This window comes from Lepus europaeus, chromosome 10 (genome assembly GCF_033115175.1).
Source record: "Lepus europaeus isolate LE1 chromosome 10, mLepTim1.pri, whole genome shotgun sequence".
Lineage (NCBI taxonomy): Eukaryota > Metazoa > Chordata > Mammalia > Lagomorpha > Leporidae > Lepus > Lepus europaeus.
The window spans coordinates 48,079,937-48,102,466 of NC_084836.1; the positions used below are offsets into that span (position 1 = coordinate 48,079,937).

Here is a 22,530-nt window from a genome sequence, read left to right on the forward strand (position 1 = left end):
AAATTGAAAAACCTCCAACTAACGCAATGGAAAGGAGTTATTTTAAACACATGTTTATATTTCAGTTCTAGGAACTTTGTGTTGTGTGTTGAGAGATTTAAATGACTTTATCTGTTCCCCAAATAACTATATGATTTTAAATAGTTGATATTGCTATTCTGAGTCTCAGTTTCCTCTTCAGAACATTAGGACTAATAAAATTTATCATGTTTTTTTGAAGATTCAAATAAAGTGGAAGTGAAAAGTTCTTTGAAAATAAAATGCATTTTATAAATACATAGCATAATCAAAAAGCTTTGTAAGACATTAAAGTTCTAATATTTGTAAATTATTCTGCTATAAAAACTCAGTATTATGCTATAAGTGTCCCAGACATAATATAAACCAAAGTGAACTCAAGGCCCAGATAAAATACCTATTATTGAAACTCAGGAATGGACCTATCATTATAGATACCAGCTTTAAAATCTGAGATTATATATTTTTACAACTTCAAAACCTTATAAGAATATTTTAAGAAATAAAATATGTAAAAATGAGGAATCTTAGTTACAAATCATTTGAGATTATTTAATATATAGTGTGATAAATAATTTCGTCCTTTCTAACTGAAACCAAATTTTGCTGTTGTACATATATTGCCCTGGTACATTTTCAATATTAGATGTCAGACATGTTAAAAAATTTGTTATTTCATGCGTATATGTGATTTATTAATCAAAGAAGAGAGGAAAGATAAAAACTCTCAATAGAAAATAGAATTTTATAACTATATTTTACAGAATTTTCCAAGAGATATCATTATTTTATTTTGAAAATATTAGTTATTTAAACTAAAAATGTTAAAGCCCAATATAATTTCATCATTGAAAAGGATAAATTATTGAAAATATGTAGAACAAAAATGCCACCTCAATGTCATTGATACCACTATATTGTTGAACAATATTAGATGAGGTATTGAACATTCCACATAATTATACACATAGGATTTGATATTATAGCTATACAATTGCTCAAGGCCACTAAAATACTGAAAAATATTATGATTATTAACAGTAAGGAGGGAAAAAGAACTATAAAAGCCCTTTTAACTAATATCTGGAAAAGGATGATTTGTCAGAAAAATGCCTCAACTACCAAAAATTTTCAGTAGTTCACGGCAAAGAAGACAGATATTTCTATTTTTTAGTCTCCTCTATTACATGAATTCAGTGGTGATATAATGCATGTTTCAGACCTACATGGCAGTGTGATGCTTATTATTGTGATGTATCATAACTTATCCATTAAAGATTTCATAAATGTGATGCATAGGAATTGCATTTCATCACTTTGGATTACCTACATTTAGATTTTACACTAAGCATTACATGCCTTGATACTTCCACTTAGGATATTTAAAACTCATTTTAATGCAAGGTTGTGCTGCAAAAGTTACAAATGAGTAATAGATAATAATTGCTTAATTGACAAAATTCAATTTCAGGTGGTACTTATTCCATGGGTTAGGAAATTGCTCTTCTTTCAATAAACTTCAATTCCATTATTGTTCCATTTTCTAAAGTGTCTAGTTTGTTGTTGTTGTATTTTAGTATTCATTGACTATTAGAACACATGTATTTGAAATGATTATTTCTGATTTTAGGGATCATAAAACCTCAAGAACATAGAAGTTGTCCACAAACATTTGGCTTATGTACAATAGTTGTATTCATATTTTATAATGGTAAACATAAAATATTAATTTTGAAACATCTATGTAATGCATGGAGAACTGGCCTACTGGGTGAGAATACCATGGAAAAAATTCTTGTGTTACATAACACATAGCCATGAACATTCCTTTCAAAATTCCCAGGTAGAACAGAGTTGTCAGTGCCAGAACAAAGACTTTGGACAGAAGAAAAGTATCTTTTCACCCTAAGGGATGGCACAACTAGCATAAAAGGTCATAAATGCTAACAGACCTACTTGAGGTATGGTTGCTTAATGGACACAGACAAATAACAATACACAGAGAAATTTTAAATCTCTGGATCACTCAACACAAAATGGGAATACAAACAAGATAGAAAATAAAAACTTTGTCAGCACTGATAAATAGAAGTTTGCACAATAGTTTTATGCCATCGTAAGTTTGACCAAAATGATGACAGAATCTATGAGAGGCAGCCACTTCGGACAATTAGAAGTGTGGTTAGTTTATACACATATTTTGTCTCAACTCATCTTCATACAGCAGAATAGACCATTGATCAGAAAGTAGATGAAAAATCTTGACAGTTAAGAAATTTAGTTAATAAATAGAAAGAATAATGTTGAGATAACTTCTTTTACACCTGTTCCCAGTGTCCTTAAGTTTATAAAAAGAGATAAATTTTCTTTGATCTGAAGATATTCTTTGCACATGTGCAGTGTACAACATACTATATACATATGGGGTTTCCCTATGTACATACACATATGTTTACACTATCTATATGCCTATATAGCTTTAACTCAAAGAAATTGAGTTAGCAACACAGTAATCATTGTCATACAATCCGAGTGCTGAAATAAGTGACACCGATCACTTAAAGGGTTTCTTTACCTCTGTCATTGTCCAGGACTGAGAATATAACTCCTTTTTGTTAGATTTTCTTTCATTGCAACACTGATTGTCATAGATAATCTTTGTGCTTTGCATAATGCCCATCCTAGATGTAACATAGATTCACATACAACATTGGACATTTTAAATAAGCATGCTTGAACACAGGTAAGACCACACATCCATGCACAGCATATTATGAATATTTTTTTCCAAACTGACTGCAATATAGACATGCACCACTATCATATTTGGTCCTGTACAGAAAGAAATGTACAGCTGAAGCAACCATGGCTAGTTTCACTTGCAAGAGTTTCTTTAGAGCAGAACACCCAGTAGAGAAACAAAACAGAATGAATGAAATAAAGAAAAAATATCCCAAAACAAAAAATAAAATAAAAATAAAATCCTCCCATCCATTAACACTGAAAATCTGGCCATTTTCCACAGAGCACATTTTTCTAGTTCAACATAAATCAGGTTGTCTCAAAATATTCCAAGTTGAGTTGTTGTTTATAAGAGACACATACTAGTGTCTCAGAGCTTTTCCTAACCATTGGAAAAGCTCATCTTGATAAAGCATTTTCCAGCGCACATTGGCTTCCACGGTTTCCACAGCTCGTGAGAAAGAAACAGCAGCTACCCCATCGTAACTCTTCATGAAGTTCTTTAGCTGGAAATACAAATTTTAAAATGGTAAATGTGCATGTTTAAAAATGTCTAATATGTATAAACAAGAACCTATTTGAAATAAAGTGCTACAATCACTGCAGATGTTTTATATATAATATTAAGCAGCAAATTTGGTTATGAAATGAAATGAATTGTAACAGGTTTGGGTCTTGAAAGGGAAGGTTGGACATCACAATGTGAACAGCTCCAAATTCAACTTCTTGGTTCATGAGTATGTATTAAAACAAACGTTTTTGTCTTTTTAAAATAGGTTGATGGTATTGTGGCAAAAACTAGTAATAACTATAAGGTATAAGCAACGCATAAAATAGCATTCAATACTGAATAGGAGAGTGAATATTTATTTTTCATTTGTAGAGAGAAAGTCTATCTCTTCTAAATGCACAATATAGGACGTGACATTATCCTTGATGTCAAGGGATTGCCACAAGTTATTGGGTAGGAGAGAAAGAAATGGTGCTGTGAAGACCGGATGACTAATGACACTGCATTCACCTCGGTGACTAGCTTGAGAAAAAATGAAACAGACATATAGTCTCATTGAGATACAGAATTTGAACATTTAAGTTATGGTTGTAGGATGCTTTGTCATATTTTTATTGATAAAAGATTTTATTTAGAGTTCACATACTCTGGATATATTCAGGGATTTTATTTCAAGGTTAAATACTAACAGTTTCTCTTTCTGTTTGATATGTCTTAAGAAACTGGCAACCAACCAGCAATTGAGATGCTAATAGACAAATGTGAAAAATCAGCTTGCAACACAGACACTTTGCGTGGTATAATTAGTGTGTGGGGTGTGAGTCACCACATGGTGGGCACCACATGGAGGACATGCCAGGAAGGAAACGCAGTACATCAAGACTGACTCAGGAGCAGGGAGAAATGAGGTGCAGAGGGTGTTTAAACTACAAGTAAATATACTTTCTGGAATTAATTTAGAAATTAGTTCATTGATAGCTTATCACAGTTATTTGATTATCTGATATTGATGGGATTTTTGTCAAAGTTTAACCCTACTTTTCTATAAAGCTCTGTGCTCAGTAGCATTGGTATCCTATCTCAGAGCTGTGTCCTACACAGGACCACTGTGCTTTTATAACAAACCTAAAAAATCCAATGCATAACAAAGATTATTGGTGATGTTGTTAAAGCTGATTTAACATTTGAAAAAAATTACATATATGAAGGAAAAAGAAACAAGGGAAAGACTTAGAATTTATAGGCTATCTAATATTTCAGGCACTGTGCCACAGACACTTACATATATAGCATTTATACACACATAAATGAAAAGTCTAATGGGAGTAGTTGAATCATTTGAATTCACAGTTTGAACTTTATCTGATTAACACGTAATACATTGTATTATATTCTGTCTTTACCCATAGAGCAACTGATATTACATTTTGATCTGTTTTGAATCTTGTGGTTTAATTTATTTAAAAATACGGCATTATAGTTGTATTAGTTACATATTACATATAAATCATGAAAAATATACACTATTCTTCTTAAAATATGTTCTACATCTTTATGTTTTTCTCCCTAGGCAGCCACTGAATACACCAGAGAGCAATAAGTGACACTGGCAAATTTAACTCTGGCAAATGCTCTCCACCATTGATGAGCCAACAAAATAGCCTGAACACACGAATACAACTCTTAGGTCCTCTTTAAAGGAAAACTATGGATTTGAATATGAATGTGTTGGTGACACAAGCATGGTAGATCATCTTATTGTGTAAGAGCACACTCAATAGGAAATTTAACTAATAGGTCTTGAGAGATTCATTTCTTAAATCACGACTTAAATGCACTAAGTATGTGCCTCATGAGTACAGGGAGCCAGAGGTGACTCACTGAATGCATCTAAAGAATCACTGTTCATCAGAACACATCTGGTCCACTTTCACAGTTCCATATACTGAGCTTATAGCCTGTATTCCTCCACAACAGAGCAGACACCAGATGGAAGCAGTCGCCCGCCCTAGGGCATGGCCACAGTGCCTTTTAGTTATTTTGCTTATTTTGTTAGCTCTTTGGTAAGCTTTCTGCTGCTTAGTAGATCTTTTTAAATTGTGTTTCCTAAAATGTATGCCATTTGCAAGTTTTTATTTTAAAATGGTGCAAATTTGACACTTTTATAAATCAATTTTTAGTAAGATGTCAATGTTATTTGTGCTTTCAAATCTTAGCATAAACATGTCAGGCATTTTTGTTAGTTTCTTTATTAAAAAAGTGGAATTAAAAAAAAACACATTATTTCAGGGTGTTCTAGACCCCAATATCACTAGTTCTTATTAAAATAAATGGTAAAATATAATATACTCAGTAAATATATTAATGAATAGAATTAGCTATTGCCCTTAATAAGGTTTATATATCCAACATTAAACAGTGTAAATAGGATGTCAGTGATGCATAGGATCTATGCTCCTCCTCAATTGTGTTGTGTAGTGAGTTCAAGAAACAGGAAAAACAGGTGCATGACATTTGTGTGGAAAAAATGGCAAGTGCCTCCAGGATTGAAAATTAAAGAAATAATGGATTAACTTACAGATAAATATTGTTCAAATGGCTGATCTCATGCAATTAAAAAGAAACTCCAGTTTCATGATCTCTAGAATGTAATTTGGGGGATGGGTCCATGGAACAGGGTGAGTTTCTCTAGTGAATGCCCTTAAAGCCAATGAGGATCATTAAAATCTCAAATAAGTTCTCAGAATTCATAAAGACGCTGATTCCTTTGATCCACAAACTCTTAGAAATAAGAGTATGCCCTATCCAAAGGGAGCAATTGGTTTTCTACTTATGAAGCCCAGGGACTGCGGGAGAATGTGACTAGATTGTCTTCAGCCCTTTCTCATTAAGGAAGGGAGTGGGTGTTATTTTCAATACAATAACCCCTCACCTTACCCAAAAATAGTGTTCCCCAGTCCTACAGACAACAATTAGATGACAAAAGTATGAAAAAGCCTCAGGCAGCAGCTGATAAACTAGAAAGAGCAAGGAATCTGTAGTGAAGGGGTTCATCATTCATTCCACTGAGAGCCTGCATTGTGAAGTTAGCTGCTTTGTAGATAATGGAATAAAAGCCACAATTTAGTTGCAGTTTTGAAATTACACCGTTCATGATAGGAACCCATTGTAACATCTAAAATGGTAATTTGATGACATATAAAAACTTAAATATGTAAGTGACATATGTAAAATGATCAGTATGTCCTTTTAAATGAATTTTTTCAAGGGCCTGTGTATTTCCAAACCAAGGACAACATAAAAAGACAGCTGGAGGAAAGGGAGATAGAGGAAGAAAGGACAAAGGGTAGGAGGAGGTGGGAAGGAGAAGGGATAAAAGATAAAAGAGGAGAAGGAACACAAAAGAGAAAAAGGGACAGGAAAAAGGGAGAGAAAGCTTTAACTGTGTGTTCACTTAAATGACTACACTCTCATATTGTTGAATATAAAATCATGCCACTAAACATACTGCATTTAAATATAGAGAAAATTGGAAGCAATCATTAATTTAATTGTTCTTTCTGCTTCCTCTGGGTATGAAAACGTTCTTTGCATTTAGTTTCTTGTATTAAAAACATGAATATAGTAAAAAATATTCTTGGGCTTTCAAAACTAAATCCTTCAGGGTTGGGAACACACATGGCAGGGATAAAAACAGAATTTCAAATCATTACAATCAGAGACTTAGCTTACACGGTATGAAAGAATCCAAGTTAGTCATGGGAAATGATCCCAAGAAGCTGGGAAGTATTAGATGATATTAAGCAAGTTACAAGGGTGGGTGCTTCTAGGAGAATGCTGGTCACTGTGATTAGTTCTGGGTTGCAGCATCAAGCATTCTGTCAGTGAAAACTGAAAGAGCCATGATTCTCAGTGCTAAATATTAGCTACACTTTATGACGGACAGAATAGCAGAGGAAAGGGTGATAAATGGGTGATGCTCAACTCTTTGTAACCAATCAAAAGAATCTATATTTTGTTCCTTTTTCTTATCTACATACTCCTCTCCATTTCAAATCTCTTTTATAGATATAATGGTTAAAAACAACAACAAAAAAAAAACCAAAACTAAAATGATTTGATCTGGAACTTTATAAAGTTCCAGAGAAATAAACCACAGAAAAAATGAAATTTTAAACATTCTACAACATGGATAGTAGACCATTAAAAATGTTTGTTTTCATTAAGTAAACTTATTTTTTAATTGCAGTACACAGAGTTTTAAAATAAACTATTAACTTCAATGTGTATTGCCATATAAGCTCCTTTGCAGACAAATGAATTCATTCCATTCAACAGAATGGATAGCAGAAAGCCTTATTACCATGTCTAGTTACCCATTGTCTGAATAGGACAACTGCCCACAGAGCAGTGAAACTCATGGTCTATTCCTTAGTTCTTTATACAAATACTGAATCATCAATGTAATTGTTTTGTTATTTAGTGGATCCAAAACTGGGTTGACAGAATCATCTAGATAGATGACTGTTTCATACATTTCTATCTAGAATTTTACATCTCCAGGTTTGAACATCATTACATTCAAACATGTTTTGTAACTATTCAATGCTTATTATATTAGATATACCTGGCAAATAGTGAGTTAAATATTTTGTACTTGTGTGTGTGTGTGTACAAGGAATGGGTGTATGCTGGAAAGAAATGGTAGAAATAAAATATAACTTCACGTGTTTAAAAAAAAAGAACTCATCTTGAAATATTTACCTCTTTGAGCTCACCCTCAGTATTAAGAAATTCTGTAACTCCACTGATCAGTTTAGAATTCATAAATAATGCTTCTCCATACCTCAAAAGAGAAAAAATGTTCACATCAATATAGGTAGTAATTTAAGAAATCTTACTATAAAGATTTTTTAGACTCTATCTGACGGGTTGCATCTGATCAATGTGTCAAAGATTGCTGCATCTCTGAGCATACAAGGTCGTTTCTGTAGAGTCAAGGAGGCGCACAGAGGTAAGGCTGTGCATTTTCAGCAGATCCCACCTGATTTGTCCCATGGTACTTCAGAGAAGTCTAAACTGTGGTGAATTTTCTCAAAATGGGGGTACTCTAAAATTGGATTTAGGAATCACTTTTATATTTCCAGGCCAAGGCCTGAGGAGCAATGCTCAGCTATAAAACAGCCTTGGTTCACTTTACAGGAAAAGGATCACAACAAAGAAAAGATGGACTGCAGGACCAAGCTGGGCACAACAGTCATGTCCCAGGTTCCTGGGTCTGGTCAGTCATGGGCGATGTTGATGTTCTTTGATTTCATTCTTTTTTTAAAAAAAAAAAGATTTATTTCATTTAGTTTGAAAGAGTCACAGAGAGCAGTGGAGACAGAGAGAGAGAGAGAGAGAGAGAGAGAGAGAGAGAGAGAGGTCTTCCATTTACTGGTTCATTCCCCAAATGGCTGCAACAGTCAGAGCTAAGCTGATCAGAAGCCAGGAGCTTCTTCCTTGTCTCCCACGTGGGTGCAGAGGCCCGAGCACTTAGGCAGTCTTCTACTGTTTTCCCAGGTGCATGAGAAGGTAGCTGGATCAGAAGTGCAGCAGCCGCAGCTGGGACTTGAACCAGAGCCCATATGGGATTCCTGCACTACAGGCTGGGGCTTTAACCTGCTGCGCCACAGAGCCAGCCCCTGATTTCACTCTTAAAAAGCAAACCAAACTTTGCAAAAATGTTCCCAAAAATATTACAATATCTAACCGCGCATTTGAATTGTACATTCTTTGTATCACAAACACAATTTTACTAGACTTAGAATCCAAGGCAAGGAACCACTGGGTCATTGAGCTGGAGAGTTCTCATTTTACCAATTGTCTCTATTATCTAAGGATGCTTACCATGGGCTATCATACTCTTCAAACCAGCATAAGCAGACAAAAAAGTAAGACTATGGGATTTTGGAAGCAAAAGAACAGCACTGTTGGAAGAGGTTTTTTAATGCTGTCCTAACTTGTAGGATCTTAATTTAGCTTCTGGAGAACTTAGTTTTCTCATCTGTAAAAGAGGGAACCAAACTGGGTGATCACCATGAACTGCTCTGAATTTAATATTGAATTGCTCCATGAAATAAAGTAAGCTAAGTGAATGCGGACAAATAGGTATTTAATTGTAATAAAATCAATATGTGGCTAAAGAAACAGCCAATGTTCTAGGGAAAAAGTAAGCTTTCTCTAAGAGACTGACTTCTGCTTTTACTTATGTTGACTACCATGTGACCATGAATAGGGCACAATGTCTTTCCTGAAAGTATTATGTTATCTAAGAACTGGATGTGTATACAGAGAATTTGTACTTAGTGTGGCTGTAGGACTGCTGATAAAATTATAAGTAGTGCTTAGAGAAGGTGGCCTGAGTTTTGGGGTTTGGGGACTGGCTTCTGGGAGATGAAGGAATCTCAATGGAGTAGTTATGAACAGGGAAGAAAGTAATTTTAGGCAGAGGACCAACATAAGCAAGGGCAAGGTGGTATGAAACAGTATGGCAGACGCCAACAATTACAAGCAGCTCAGTATCAAGGGGGAAAAATTGTGAGGCTAGGGATAGAAGATCAAAAGACTCAAAGCTATGCCGAGGACACGTTAAGAGGCTTAGATTTTAAGCACTGCACAGGACTATTGAGGGTTTTACAGCAGAGAAATATCACTTCTGCTTTTCAGAAAGATTTTTGGGACAAAGGGAGGGGCCATTGTGAATGAATACTAATGAAGACAACTGCAGAGCCAGGAGATGGAGGCTATTATAAGAGTAAGGTCAAAAGAGAAGAACTCACACTTAGGAAGTGAGGGTAAGAAAACAGTGCAAAAATTAAACATCTAGGAATTGTTATATTAACAAGACTCAAGCCTAACTCTTACAAATAGCAAAAGAAAGGGAGAAGCCTATGTAGATTTCCAGGTCTCTGGCTTGAGCAATGGCTGGATGGCTAAAAGATTTATTGAGAAAAGGAAGACAAAGGGATAATGATAGATTGAGCTTTGACAGCATACTTCACAAGGGACCTCAAATTATCCTATATCATTAGGTGAAGGTTAAGTGACTCCAGAGAGTTAGAGAAACAATATGGGAGTGACTGAGACTCTGAGAGTAGATGACAACTAAAATGAGGAAGAACCTGCAGCCTGTGAAGAAAAGAGCATTTTGGAGAGAGTCCTCATAAACTCCAAAATTCAAAGATTGACAGGAATAGGATCAGATGAGAAAGACACTCTATGACTTAAGATGAACACTACTTTATTTAACGTAGTATCGAGATAAACACTATTTTATTTGCAGACACATTGAACTCTCAATATTTCTATCTTTTAAATAGAAATCATGGATTCTGAGGAAAAACAGGGACACCAGGAACCAAATATTTTTTGGTATGGAACAAACTATATATGTCTAACATATGTGTAACCCTTCAAAGTCACCCTATGAAGAAATTCTGTGTATTCTTTACAGTGAAGTGCTTGCATGTATTAATTCCATCCTACGTATCTGACTACTCATTCTATAATATGTACGACAGAAGAATAAATTCTAATCTTCAAATCACTGTAAATTCTGAACTGAAAATATGAAAAAAAAAAGGTTAATGTGCCTTATTGGAATATCAGTGCTTCCTGAAATACATGTAGTTAGAAGTATGTCTTAATATGGCCTATCCATTTGAAATGACTCATTTTACCAGGGCAACTGATAAATCTGTGCTTACATATAATAGTTTATACATCGGTTTTCTACAGACAAGACTGTAGATCTGCTTACTATCTTGACACATTTATGTTTGGGAAGAACATGCAACATCAATTTGCTCCATAATAAATTTAATTATAGAATCCCATAAAGATTACCAGATTAATAAATTAGCATGTATTATAATATATTAAATACATAATAAAATATTTTCTAAAATTGGGGAAGAAGAATTTTCACCATGAGACAAGCTATCCCAGTAATGAATTCTGTGCCACTGGAATCATACAATGACTCACATGATTAATGTTTCTTCTCTCCATCACAGTTTTATTTCAGATATTTTATGATATTTATATTGAAAAAATTTAAACAAATTCTACAGGGGCCAGCACTGTGGTGTAGTGAGTGAAAGCTGCCGCCTATGACGCCGGCATCCCACATGGATGCCAGTTCACATACCAGCTACTGCACCTGTGAGTGAGCTCCCTGCTAGTGGCCTAAGGGAAGAAGAAGAAGGAGGTCCAATTTTGGCCCTTGCCACCCACATGGGAGACCAGATGAAGCTCCTGCTTCCTGGCTTCAGTCTGGCCCAGACCCCACTGTTGCAGTCATTTTTGGAATGAACCAGTGGATGGAAGATTTCTCTTTCCTTCTCTCTCTCTCTCTCTCTCCCCCATCCCTTCTTCCTCTCCCTCTCCTGTTCTTTCTGTAACCCTGTTTTTCAAATAAATAAACCTCTGGGGAAAAAAACATTCTACAGAACTAATTGATATTTCTTATTAGAATACCATTGTATCTGTTTTATGTTTTATTTTTTCTATACTCATAAAATTTAGGACACAGCACTTTCATGACATGGTTTCTTCAACTGTGGACAGTTTGATGCATCTTCAAGTTTTGGCTCTGCTAAACTTTTTGCCTTTCTCACATTTCCACATATAATTAATCTCTCATATCATCCTTTAATAAGTAAATAATGTTAAAGAATTACAAAAACTGGCTGGCACCGTGGCTTAACAGGCTAATCCTCCACCTGTGGCACCAATACTCCGAGGTCTAATCCCAGTTGGGGCACCAGTTCTATCCCAGTTGCCCCTCTTCCAGGCCAGCTCTCTGCTGTGGGCCGGGAAGGCAGTGGAGGATGGCCCAAGTCCTTGGGCCCTGCACCCTCATGGGAGACCAGAAGTACCTGGCTCCTGGCTTCGGATCAGCACGATGTGCTGGCCGCAGAGGCCATTGGAGGGTGAACCAACGGCAAAAAGGAAGACCTTTCTTTCTGTCTGTCTCCCTCACTATCCACTCTGCCTGTCAAAAAAAAAAAAAAAAAAAAAGAATTACAGAAATCTGAGTTTCACAGGAGTGGCAACAACCATTTAGAGTGACTATTTTAAAATCTAATCCTATTGTTTGACAGTAGCCCTGACACAAGGGCCTTTATTTTTCATATGTCTGCTTTAATTTACTCAAGTATGGATGATTAAATGCTTGTTATTACCTGGTATTTAGTATCTTCCATTTATCTCTGAAAAACTTCCAGGCAAGGTCTCGGCCATGTGGGTTTCGAGCTACGTGGATTATGACATCAATTGCATCTTGATCTAATACCACCTCAGAATTCAGTGATAGATTGAGAAGTCTATAAGGATGGAATTATAGAGAAATTTTTAGACCAATAATTTAAACATTTTTATAGATTTGCAAAAATTACATGATCTAGTTTATCACATTAGAACAAGTTATTGTTTATAAAGGGACAATCATCAAATTAACAGTACTTTAATTAATTATTAATTAAACTCTAAAAAAACCTTCTAGATATAGAAATCACAATTTTGGTTTGCTGAGACAAACTCTCCTTTAAAATTCTTTATCATGAACATTTTAGAGTAACAAACTAATACCCAAGGAAATAACAGGAACTTCAGAGTTGTTTGATGATCAGAAAATACTTCCGTAACAAAAGCTAATTTAAAAAATAATTGACCCACCTATTTAACAAATTTCTGTCATCACTGCAAGTTAAGGCTTCCAATAATATTTTCTTCTCTGAAACTGCTGTGGTGGAGTGGAATTTCATCCATATGAATTCCCAGACATCCTCATCCAGCAGTGACACTCCTGTACAGTAGACGATGTCTCTAACATTTAGCGGTATTCTAAAGAAGTAATCCATGGTGGTTTTCTGTTAATTAAAAGCTTCACAGACTTGAGTTAGAGACAGATACTGTCTCAAGTTCTTAGAAAGATGATTTTGTTAATTACATTTTGCCAGAAAGAGAATGACACTATGTAATGATTGTGCTCAAAAATATTTGTGACTGAATGAATAAAACAATGCTTTTATTGAAAATAAGATAGTTTTGAATATAATTTATGATTCTACTAGAAATTATATTTAACAAACATAGGAACATCAAATATTCAAAAAAAGCAATTAGAAACAAGACACTTTCTATTTTCAACATTAATACACTCATTATCCAAATATTTTGTTTTCATAATTTTATACTCAGAAATGACAAGAAAACATTGGTTGAAGATAGTAACTAATTTGGATAAAACAGAAATATTTTCTAACTTTTTGGGATAACTTTCTCTAAAAGGAATTTTTTCAAAATCCTTCAAATTGTGGAACCTAGAAGACTAAAAATAGAGATAATAAACAGGTAAAAAAAACATAAGGAGGAAATTATGAGAATGTAGGAAATACTTTTTCCATATGTTTACTATTAAATATGCTAAAACATGACTATGAAAACTGTTAGTGGATTAGGCTTGGCTATTTATAAATTATAAATTTTCTGTTTCAATTATTTATTTAGTTAGTTTGGAGGTAAAGTGACAGAGACAAAGATAGACAACACATAAAGGGTTCTCTTCCACTGGTTCACTACCCAAATGCCTAGAGTGGCCATGATGAAACTCAATCCAAGTCTCCCATGTGGGTGGCAGAGATCCAACTACTTGAGACTCACCTGCTGCCTTCCAGAGTGCACACTGGTAGAAGGTTGGAATGAGTGGGGTTGGAACTTGAAATCCAGGAATTCAAATATGGATTTTGTAGGTGTGTTAACTGGCATCTTAACAGCTAACCAAAACTTAGCCCAAATTATAATTTTTCATAGCTACACTGCCATTGTGATTTGTTTTATTAACTATTATTACTTTATGTTTCAGTATATATTTTCTATTTACTGACTTCTAGAAATTCTCTAAAAGAATAATTTTTAATGAATTATGACTTTTTATTTTACAATAAACCTTTCACATGCATTTTAAACTTTTATTTAATAAATATAAATTTCCAAAGTACAGCTCTTGAATTACAGTGGCTTTTTTCCCCCATAACCTCCCTTCCACCCACAACCTTCCCATCTCCTGCTCCCTCTCCCATCCCATTCACATCAAGATTCATTTTCAATTATCTTTATATACCGAAGATCAATTTAGTATATACTAAGTAAAGATTCTAAAAGAATAATTTAAAAACATAATTCAGCTTTTCGTTGTAAGGGAAAAGGTTAATAGAGGCCTCCAGTCTCTGGACAGGCTAATTGGGGGGAGCAGGGATAGGGGAGGTCTTCTATACAAAGCAAGCCTGTGTACAGGGAAAAGTGACTGATGTGCAGATCTCAATACAGTCAAATCTGATTCATGCACAGAAATAAGACAAATCTCCAGAAATTTCCCTTAATAAAATAGGGCTATAGAGAATTCAAAACAGAGAAGAAGCTCACTAGAATCAGGAGATCAATGCAAGAGTAAATTGAGAATTTCAACCAAGAGATAGAAAATATCTAAAAACAGCAAACAGATTATGGAGCTGAACAACACAATTGAACTGCAAATTTTACTGTAGGGGTTTTAACAGTATACCAGATCATGCAGAAGAATCAGCAAACTCAAACATACAACATTGGAAATTATTCATCTAGAGAAGAAAAAGTTCAAAAGAATGTGAAGAAACCTCAAGGGACTTCATCAAGTAGACAAAGATACTCATCGCTGTGGGTTTTGCACAGTTGTAGTATTCAGCAGTCCAAGGAACTGTCTCTGTTCTCCCTCTAGGTGGCTACACCGCCCCAGACTCATGAGAACTCTGAGACTGGAGAGTCACAGGCTAGCTCTTTGGGCAACCCTAGAGAAGTGGGAGCCCTGAATGCCCAGATCATCTTCCCTCTGAGAGGGGAAACCAAGAGCTGTGATGTTTTCTTCCCATTTACTCTGTGCTGAGCAGTAGAGAAAACCTGTGGCATCTACTAGTCCAAATGTTGTCTCTCTCTTCCCTCTCCCACACGGCTAAACTGTGGTTGACCTATCAGAGTTCCATGATTGGCAAGGCATATACTATTTCTCTGGGTTATTCCAGATGTGTTGGGGTACTGTAAGTGTGAGTGAAACTTTTGCCTTTCTAGGAGGCAGCTGATAACTGGGGTTTCTTATCCATTCACTCCATGATGAACTAGCGGAGAATTTACAATGACAACAGCTGCCATCTCCCTTATCACTCAGGTCGTTCAACTGTTCTGGATCCTTCACAGCTCCAGAACATGCAAGACAGATCCTACTTTTCTGGGAATCCATCTCAGAAAAGTTGGAGGCTGGATGCATGACCCAACCTATTATCTTCTCTTGAAGATGCTTGGAGTTAGGGATTCTCTCCTGTCATATAACCAGCCAGGTGATGGAGATTCTGATGAAGGTATGTCTCAAATGTCTCTACTGGCCTTGATGAGCTTGTTTTTAGAAGCCTTTCAATAGTTTCTGGATTTCTCACAGAGGGAAATTGTCCCTGAACCATTGTTGAATCAATGGCTGTGGGAAGAAAGAAGATCCAGGGTAATAAATAGAGACATTCTATCCATTGGTTCAATCTCCAAATCCCCACAACAGCCAGTGCTGAGCGAGGTCAAAGCCTGGAGCATGGAACTCAATTCAGGTTTCTCATGTGGGTGGCAGATACCCAGGCACTTTAGCCATCACCTGCTGCCTTCCAAGGTAGGTGTAGCTGATCCAATAGCTGGATCAGAAGCAGAGCTGGGATTCAAACTCAGGCACTCTGATATAGGATAGGAACATCCCAAGTAATGTCTTAACTGCAATGCTAAAATACCCATCTCTATTTTTTAAATTTAGAGTTTTATCAGTCAACTTTGAGATATACTTAATATCGCTAAGACTGGATTTCCAAGTGACCATTCTGCTCACCAGCTTGAAGTGATACTTGTTAAAATTCTACATGATTGAAAAGTACATAGGTTAGCTGTGTCTTTAATGACCTTCTGTATAGCAAACTGGTCACATCAAGAACAAAGGAGAAATCTTGAAAGGGCATCCAGCAATAAACTTTTAGGAAAAAACTAGAGACTGCTCCGAGGAAATCTAACACAAGTTATCCAGACCAGTGGAGGTCTTGTAGAAAAAGCTGTCTATTATAGGTGTAAGTTCTACGTTTGTATCTTCAGCTGCAAAATGAGAAATACTGCATAATTTGGATATGCTTTATAAGGAACTTCAGGTTTCTTGCATAGTGGATGTATCAACTTTGTTACTGTAAAACTCAAAACATATATATGTCTACATATATAATCTCAAGATTGTTGATGATCCATTGAAAACTAATCCTCAGTCTTAGTTGCAGACTCCCCAAATCTCAGGAAAGCAATACATCTATTAGTGAACAATAGGCAGTGCAATTGCATTTGTTCATATAACTCCTTGGAGAACAAAGACAAAACTGACTAGCCAAAGAAAATTGCTATGATTCTCCTAGCATTTCTACTCACCCTATCAACTCCTCATCTTCCTTAGCCATCCACCAGATAAACAATCAATGTACAGTTCACAAGATCATTTCTACTCATCACTGAAAATAAAACAAGATTGCTAAGCACTGAATATGCCAGGGGCCCTCAATTCCCAATGATTTCCATTGTTAATGAAACCCCTTTTTTCTTGCTAAATTGGTAAAGATGTTCTAATAATATTTTAGCAAAATAATTGCTCTGGGGACAATTTAAGAACTTTGTGTATAAACCAAAGTCATTAGGAATAAATGAAAAAGCTCATTTGTTTGGAAAGCATGAGCTAAAAACCCATAGAACCCATAGTTATGAACAGTACAAATGAGTCCTGAGAGACACTCAATATCAGGATTATAGGGAGAGCCCCTCCTAGTGAACATGAAAATTGTTTATGAAGTTGTGAATATCCCCATGGTCATTTTCTTGTTATACGCTAGCTCAGAAGTAAATCTTTTAATAGAATTTTATCATCTGGGAAGGTAATCTGTGCTGTTTTTCTCTATGTATGGTACATAATGCTATCCGCAAACAGTGCACTAGTCCCTCCCAGCTACCTTCATACAGGATGAATGGGAAACTCAAAGCCAAAATGAAATGCCTTTATCTTCTTTAAAGGTTAGAATATTTCAAAAATTATGCATATTTTGTGTAACATGCACTGTGGTTTTTATTACATTTTCATTTTGATTTAGATTATGACAGAGTTCACTTGTATAACAGCAGTTTTGAAAGCAAAGAAGTTCAATATAACCTTTTAAAATGATTTATTTTCGCATTCAGTGAAATTTAATTATTTTGCTAACAGCAAATACTTGAAACTAAATATTAGGGATGCATATGTTAAAAATTATCTGGAAAGATAAGACATGAATCTTTTAGGAATTTTTTAATTGAGTTAAATAATAATAATGGCTGTCTTGGTTTGGACTGCTATCATAAAATACCATTAACTAAGTGGCTTATAGACAGCAGAAATTTATTTCTGTCATTTCTGGAGGCTATAAGTCTTGAGTCCAGGGTAGCAATATAAGGGCCTTCTCTGGAGTTGTAGGCCCTCTCTTACATTTTTATTGTTGTATCTTCACATGACAAAAAGAGCTAAAGAGCTTTCCGATGTCTTCCTTGTAAGAGCATTGATCCTATTTGTGAGCATTCCACCTGCAAGAATAACTAGTTCCCAGAGACCCCATCTGCTAATATCTATCACATTTGGGAATTAAGATTTCAACATACAAATTTGTGGAGCTAGATTTCAGCCATAACAATAGTAGAAGTAAACTAAACATAATAAAAAGGCATTTTAATTAATAAGTAGAAAATTGTGAAGTGGACAATTAAGTGTAAATTAAGATACATACTTAATTTATGAAAGTTTGCTATGAATATTCTCATTGCTGTATTATTTAAGGTAAAACATCTCATTCCATCCAAAATATGAATATTAAGTGTCTAAGTTATGACACAGTTACTATTGAAAGTGATGTTACAGACTAATATTTAATTATGTAACATTTTTTGATATGAAAAACATGTAAATTTATAATAGCATGGTGTGAACTTTAAAAATCAAATAATGTATATGTTTTTAGGGAAAGTGATTAAAAGAATAGATAAGAGAATATTAACAAGGCTTGCCTCAGAATTAGGGCATCATAGGTAGCTTAGCTCATTTATTTCAAATTTCATAATTTAATAACTTTTAAAATTACTTTGGAAATTAATATATAATTATACTTACAAAGAAAGTCTGTTACAATTACAGTAGAAACACATTCATTATATAAAAATGTTACTGAATAATATATGTAAATAATTCTGATGATAAATTGACAATATCTTTCATAGGAAAATTATACTTTACAAAGGAAAAAAACCACGATATTGAAATAAAAATTTGGACGTGTCTATTTCTAAGCAAGTTCTCAGTGGATCTAATTTGGCCAGTTATTGCCTTTCAGTCTCAGTAAGTCAAGGTCATTGCTTCAGGCTTAACTTTTTATCCTAATTGAACAAGGTTAAAGTATTTGAATCCTAAAGTCTCTTCTTGCTCTGTTAATACAATATTCTTTTCATTAGTGATTGTATTAACACTGAAATGTGGATTTAATTGTTCTCAAAGACAATAAAAAATTTTAAGCCATTAGCTTCTTTAAGACAACCTCCTTTTTTCAGTGGCTCTAGGCATGCCACTGATATAGAGCAGGGCCTAACATTTAATTACTTTTAATTAATTTATAATTAATTAATTTGTTTGAAAGACTATTTGCCTACCCTAAAAATTAAAAGCTTTAGTTGAGGTTTCTTTGCCAATACTCTAAATCTTGTTCTGTCTTATAACTGCTTGTAACTCTTATCTCTTCCAGGACAGACAATTCATGACTTCAAAGAATCAAAAATAACCTACATTTATAAATGTTGACCTTGTACACAGTGTGTCTTTTACCCCATTTTTTTTACTGCTTCATCTGCTGCTAGGAAAGTCATCTTAAGTAAAACAAAGGTGTTTAGAAAAAATATGTGGTATTTTACACCTGTTAATTTCCTCATGGAAATAAGAATTCACTTAGGGTTATTATAATGATTAAATAAGATAATACTTGTCTAGTGCTTAGCACAGTGCCTGGTGCACATCAAGGGCCTAGCATGGTCTTTATCTACCTGGTGTGCACAGCCTAGAGCTGAGTACACAAAAATTATCTCAATATCTAGTAATCACTTTTGTCTTACTATTACTGTTAAGATGAAGTTTCAATCAATATTTCTATCTTTCTCAATGATTAACAGAATAATTGATAAGCAGCAGTAAAATGTTTAAACAATATCACTGAAAGTAAAAGAATAATTCATTAAATACATGACTAACAATACGTTCAAACTTAAAGTGTTACAATAAAATACATTTGTATAATTACACCTAAACTTACTGGCATATTTATAAATCAAAAGTGATGCCACAGAATCCATATAAACGATTCCAGGTGTCTCAAAAACAGTCCTAGCAAAGGGGGAACAGAATTCAATTTCAAAGTGCAGCCAGTGACCGGAGGAAAAGTCACCAGGCAATGCAGCTGTTAGCTGGACACCTCTCACTGTGTGCTAGGCCAGTTCTACTTCCAGGGGATTCGTCTTCTTGTGTCTAAACAGCATTTTTTCCTTCCCACTAAACCTTATATATAACAAAAATGAATAGTTTTTCCAGAGAAATTAGTAAAGACTCACTGCACCTCAAAGGAATAGTATTGGAGAAATCTGGAGAACAGAAGAAAAAAAAGTGTATGTATCTGAATGTTCTCTGAAATGATGTGTACTACACCTTCATATTTCCATTTTGCATGATGGCAAAAGTGGCATATGCTTCCCTTTCTATATGAAAAGAATAATTGTTGGCAGGGGATCATTCTTATCCAGGATATATCCAAAGATTATGTTTTAAAATGACTATGCTCTTTTAAATGGCTTTTAAAATTAAAGTGAACTTACCTTGAAAGGGACATTCACTCTATCTAACTTGGCATAATATAGATGAAATTAATCTTAAGCATTTCATCCCATATATAAAGTGGTTGCAATTTCTAGTCACCATGCAACTGGGTAGCATGGGTGAGGGATGATCAAGGTTAAAGTATTTGGACTGTAAGACTTTATAATTGCTAAAGCAGAAAAGCCTAAGAAAGTGAGTGGCCCCTAAAGCATTAAAGGGAAAGTGACAAAAAGGAGACATCACAGGAAAGCTAAAAACACAGAAAGAATACAAGTGAGAAAATTAAAAGACAAAGAAAAGAATGGCAAATATTTACAAGAAAGTCAAAGGAAACCCAGCAAATCATTACTGGAGAAATTGTGACTTGTCTTAACTTCCTCTTCTATCTGGATTTTAAGCTCATCGTACTGAAAACCTTATAACTCTGATATTTAATATTTCACATCTTTAAACACACAGCTTTCTTGCACATTAAAATCACTCATATTGATAAGAATTCAAAAATTCTTTGTAACAAAAGCAGAAAAGTTAAGTATCGATGACTCACACTAAAACAGTGAGCAGCAGGCTGCTAATCTGAGTAGCTCTAAGAGCACAACATAATTTAAAACTTAAGAGGCATACAGTTGTAGAAGTTCTGAAAAGGCTGACAAGCTGCTGTATTTATAGATGCCTCTGCTAACAAATGAGATAAATTGTTTTCTGGTAATTGCCTGTCTATTATTCATGGATTTCAACTCACCCTGACTGTGAATATTTGGGCTGCATTTTCACTCAGCTCTGGTCAGGGCACCATAAATCTAAGTGTCTGCTATGATATGAAGTCCACCTATTTTTTAAAATGGTGTTGTCTGAATCACAATAATTAGGAATCAGTAGTTTTGCTTAACTGTTAAGCTGAAAGACGAATGATGAGAATGACGCATTAGTTACAAAAGTGAATTTACATGCAACTGTTCTCACTCAAATCACGGGCCAGGTCTAAGTGTCTATAAAAACTCCGATGGATTATATTCAGCTTCACCTCAACAAATAACTTTTGTTGCCCATATATAATTTATAGCAACAGTCATCACCTTTTGCTTTCTTCACACAAAGGTTGAAAAATTATACATGTTTATTGTATCCTACAAAGTACTACTTTCATAAACATGAGGGATTGGTACAAATGTGTTTCATTTTTATCTCCTATGCACTGTCAAAATCACTGAGGATAATAGGGGTGATTCTCCAGCCTGAGAAAAACTATGACTATAATAATTCGGTTATTTTTTTTTTGGCATAACCACTAAGATGTTATGACTAGGTGATGGATAATGTAAGTCTCCCACTAGAAAGTTTCCCAACCCCAAAATAGATTTTATTTTGGCCAAAGTAAATTTTACTATTTGTATGTATGGGTAGATATGTGTATATGTATAATGGCCAATATGTAATTCTGCAGGTTTTCATAATTTTGATTGAAGGGTTTACTATTTAAAAAAGGGCGTACTTTTTTTTAAGATAGGGAAGTATTCTTATTCACTTAAAATCTGAGATGTTCCATGGCTTCACTGAAAGATACTTTGACCTTCCTGTTATCTTTTATGTGAAACCATAAAATGAATGATAAATGTCATACATGTGTATTTATGGAATATGGATTGACATAATTAAATTTTGAGAAAGAATACTCACTAAAATAGTTATGAAGAATCTAGCTGTGTAACATATAATAAAATTATTAAAATTGAAACAACTAGGGTTTTGGAAAAAAGACAAGGGCAAGAGTACATGAAAAAGAGGAAATTAGGCAAAAATTGCAAATTTTGCATTGGGACATGATATAATTCAAAACACATACATCCAAACAGTGGACTCAGGTTTATTACTTTGTGAAATAGTTAGAATATTTGATCTATATGCATATATACATATGCCTGGCAGGTAGTAGTGACAGTGCTACATACCTCTGAGAATAACGAGAAAACAATGTGTACATTAAGTGCTACCACACTGCATATTTCAGGATAAAATAAGCATGGTTTATTTATATATGAAAATTAAATAGAAATCATTCTGGAGTGGATGTTTGGCATAGCAATTGAGTTGCAACCTTCGTACCCATATCTCATATTAGAGTTCCTAGTTCAAATCCTGGCTCCTCTGTTTTGATCTGGCTTTCTGTGATGTGCACCCTGGAAAGCAACAGGTGATGGCTCAAGAACTTGGATCCCTGACATTCACTTGGGATATCAGGATA

At 34.6% G+C, this 22,530-nt stretch overlaps 1 protein-coding gene across 1 annotated transcript in view; it reads right to left on the reverse strand.

The window, feature by feature from the left end:
* Positions 1-857: 857 nt before the first annotated feature.
* TRHDE (thyrotropin releasing hormone degrading enzyme) overlaps positions 858-22,530 on the reverse strand; it is a 429,130-nt gene continuing 407,457 nt past the window's right edge. The window contains exons 16-19 of the mRNA XM_062202069.1: positions 12,992-13,159; positions 12,499-12,639; positions 8,036-8,117; positions 858-3,266 (exon numbers count right to left, since the gene is read on the reverse strand). Of these exons, the coding sequence (XP_062058053.1) occupies positions 3,123-3,266; positions 8,036-8,117; positions 12,499-12,639; positions 12,992-13,159 (535 nt within the window). The 3' untranslated portion in view covers positions 858-3,122. The remainder of the gene's footprint in view (positions 3,267-8,035; positions 8,118-12,498; positions 12,640-12,991; positions 13,160-22,530) is intronic.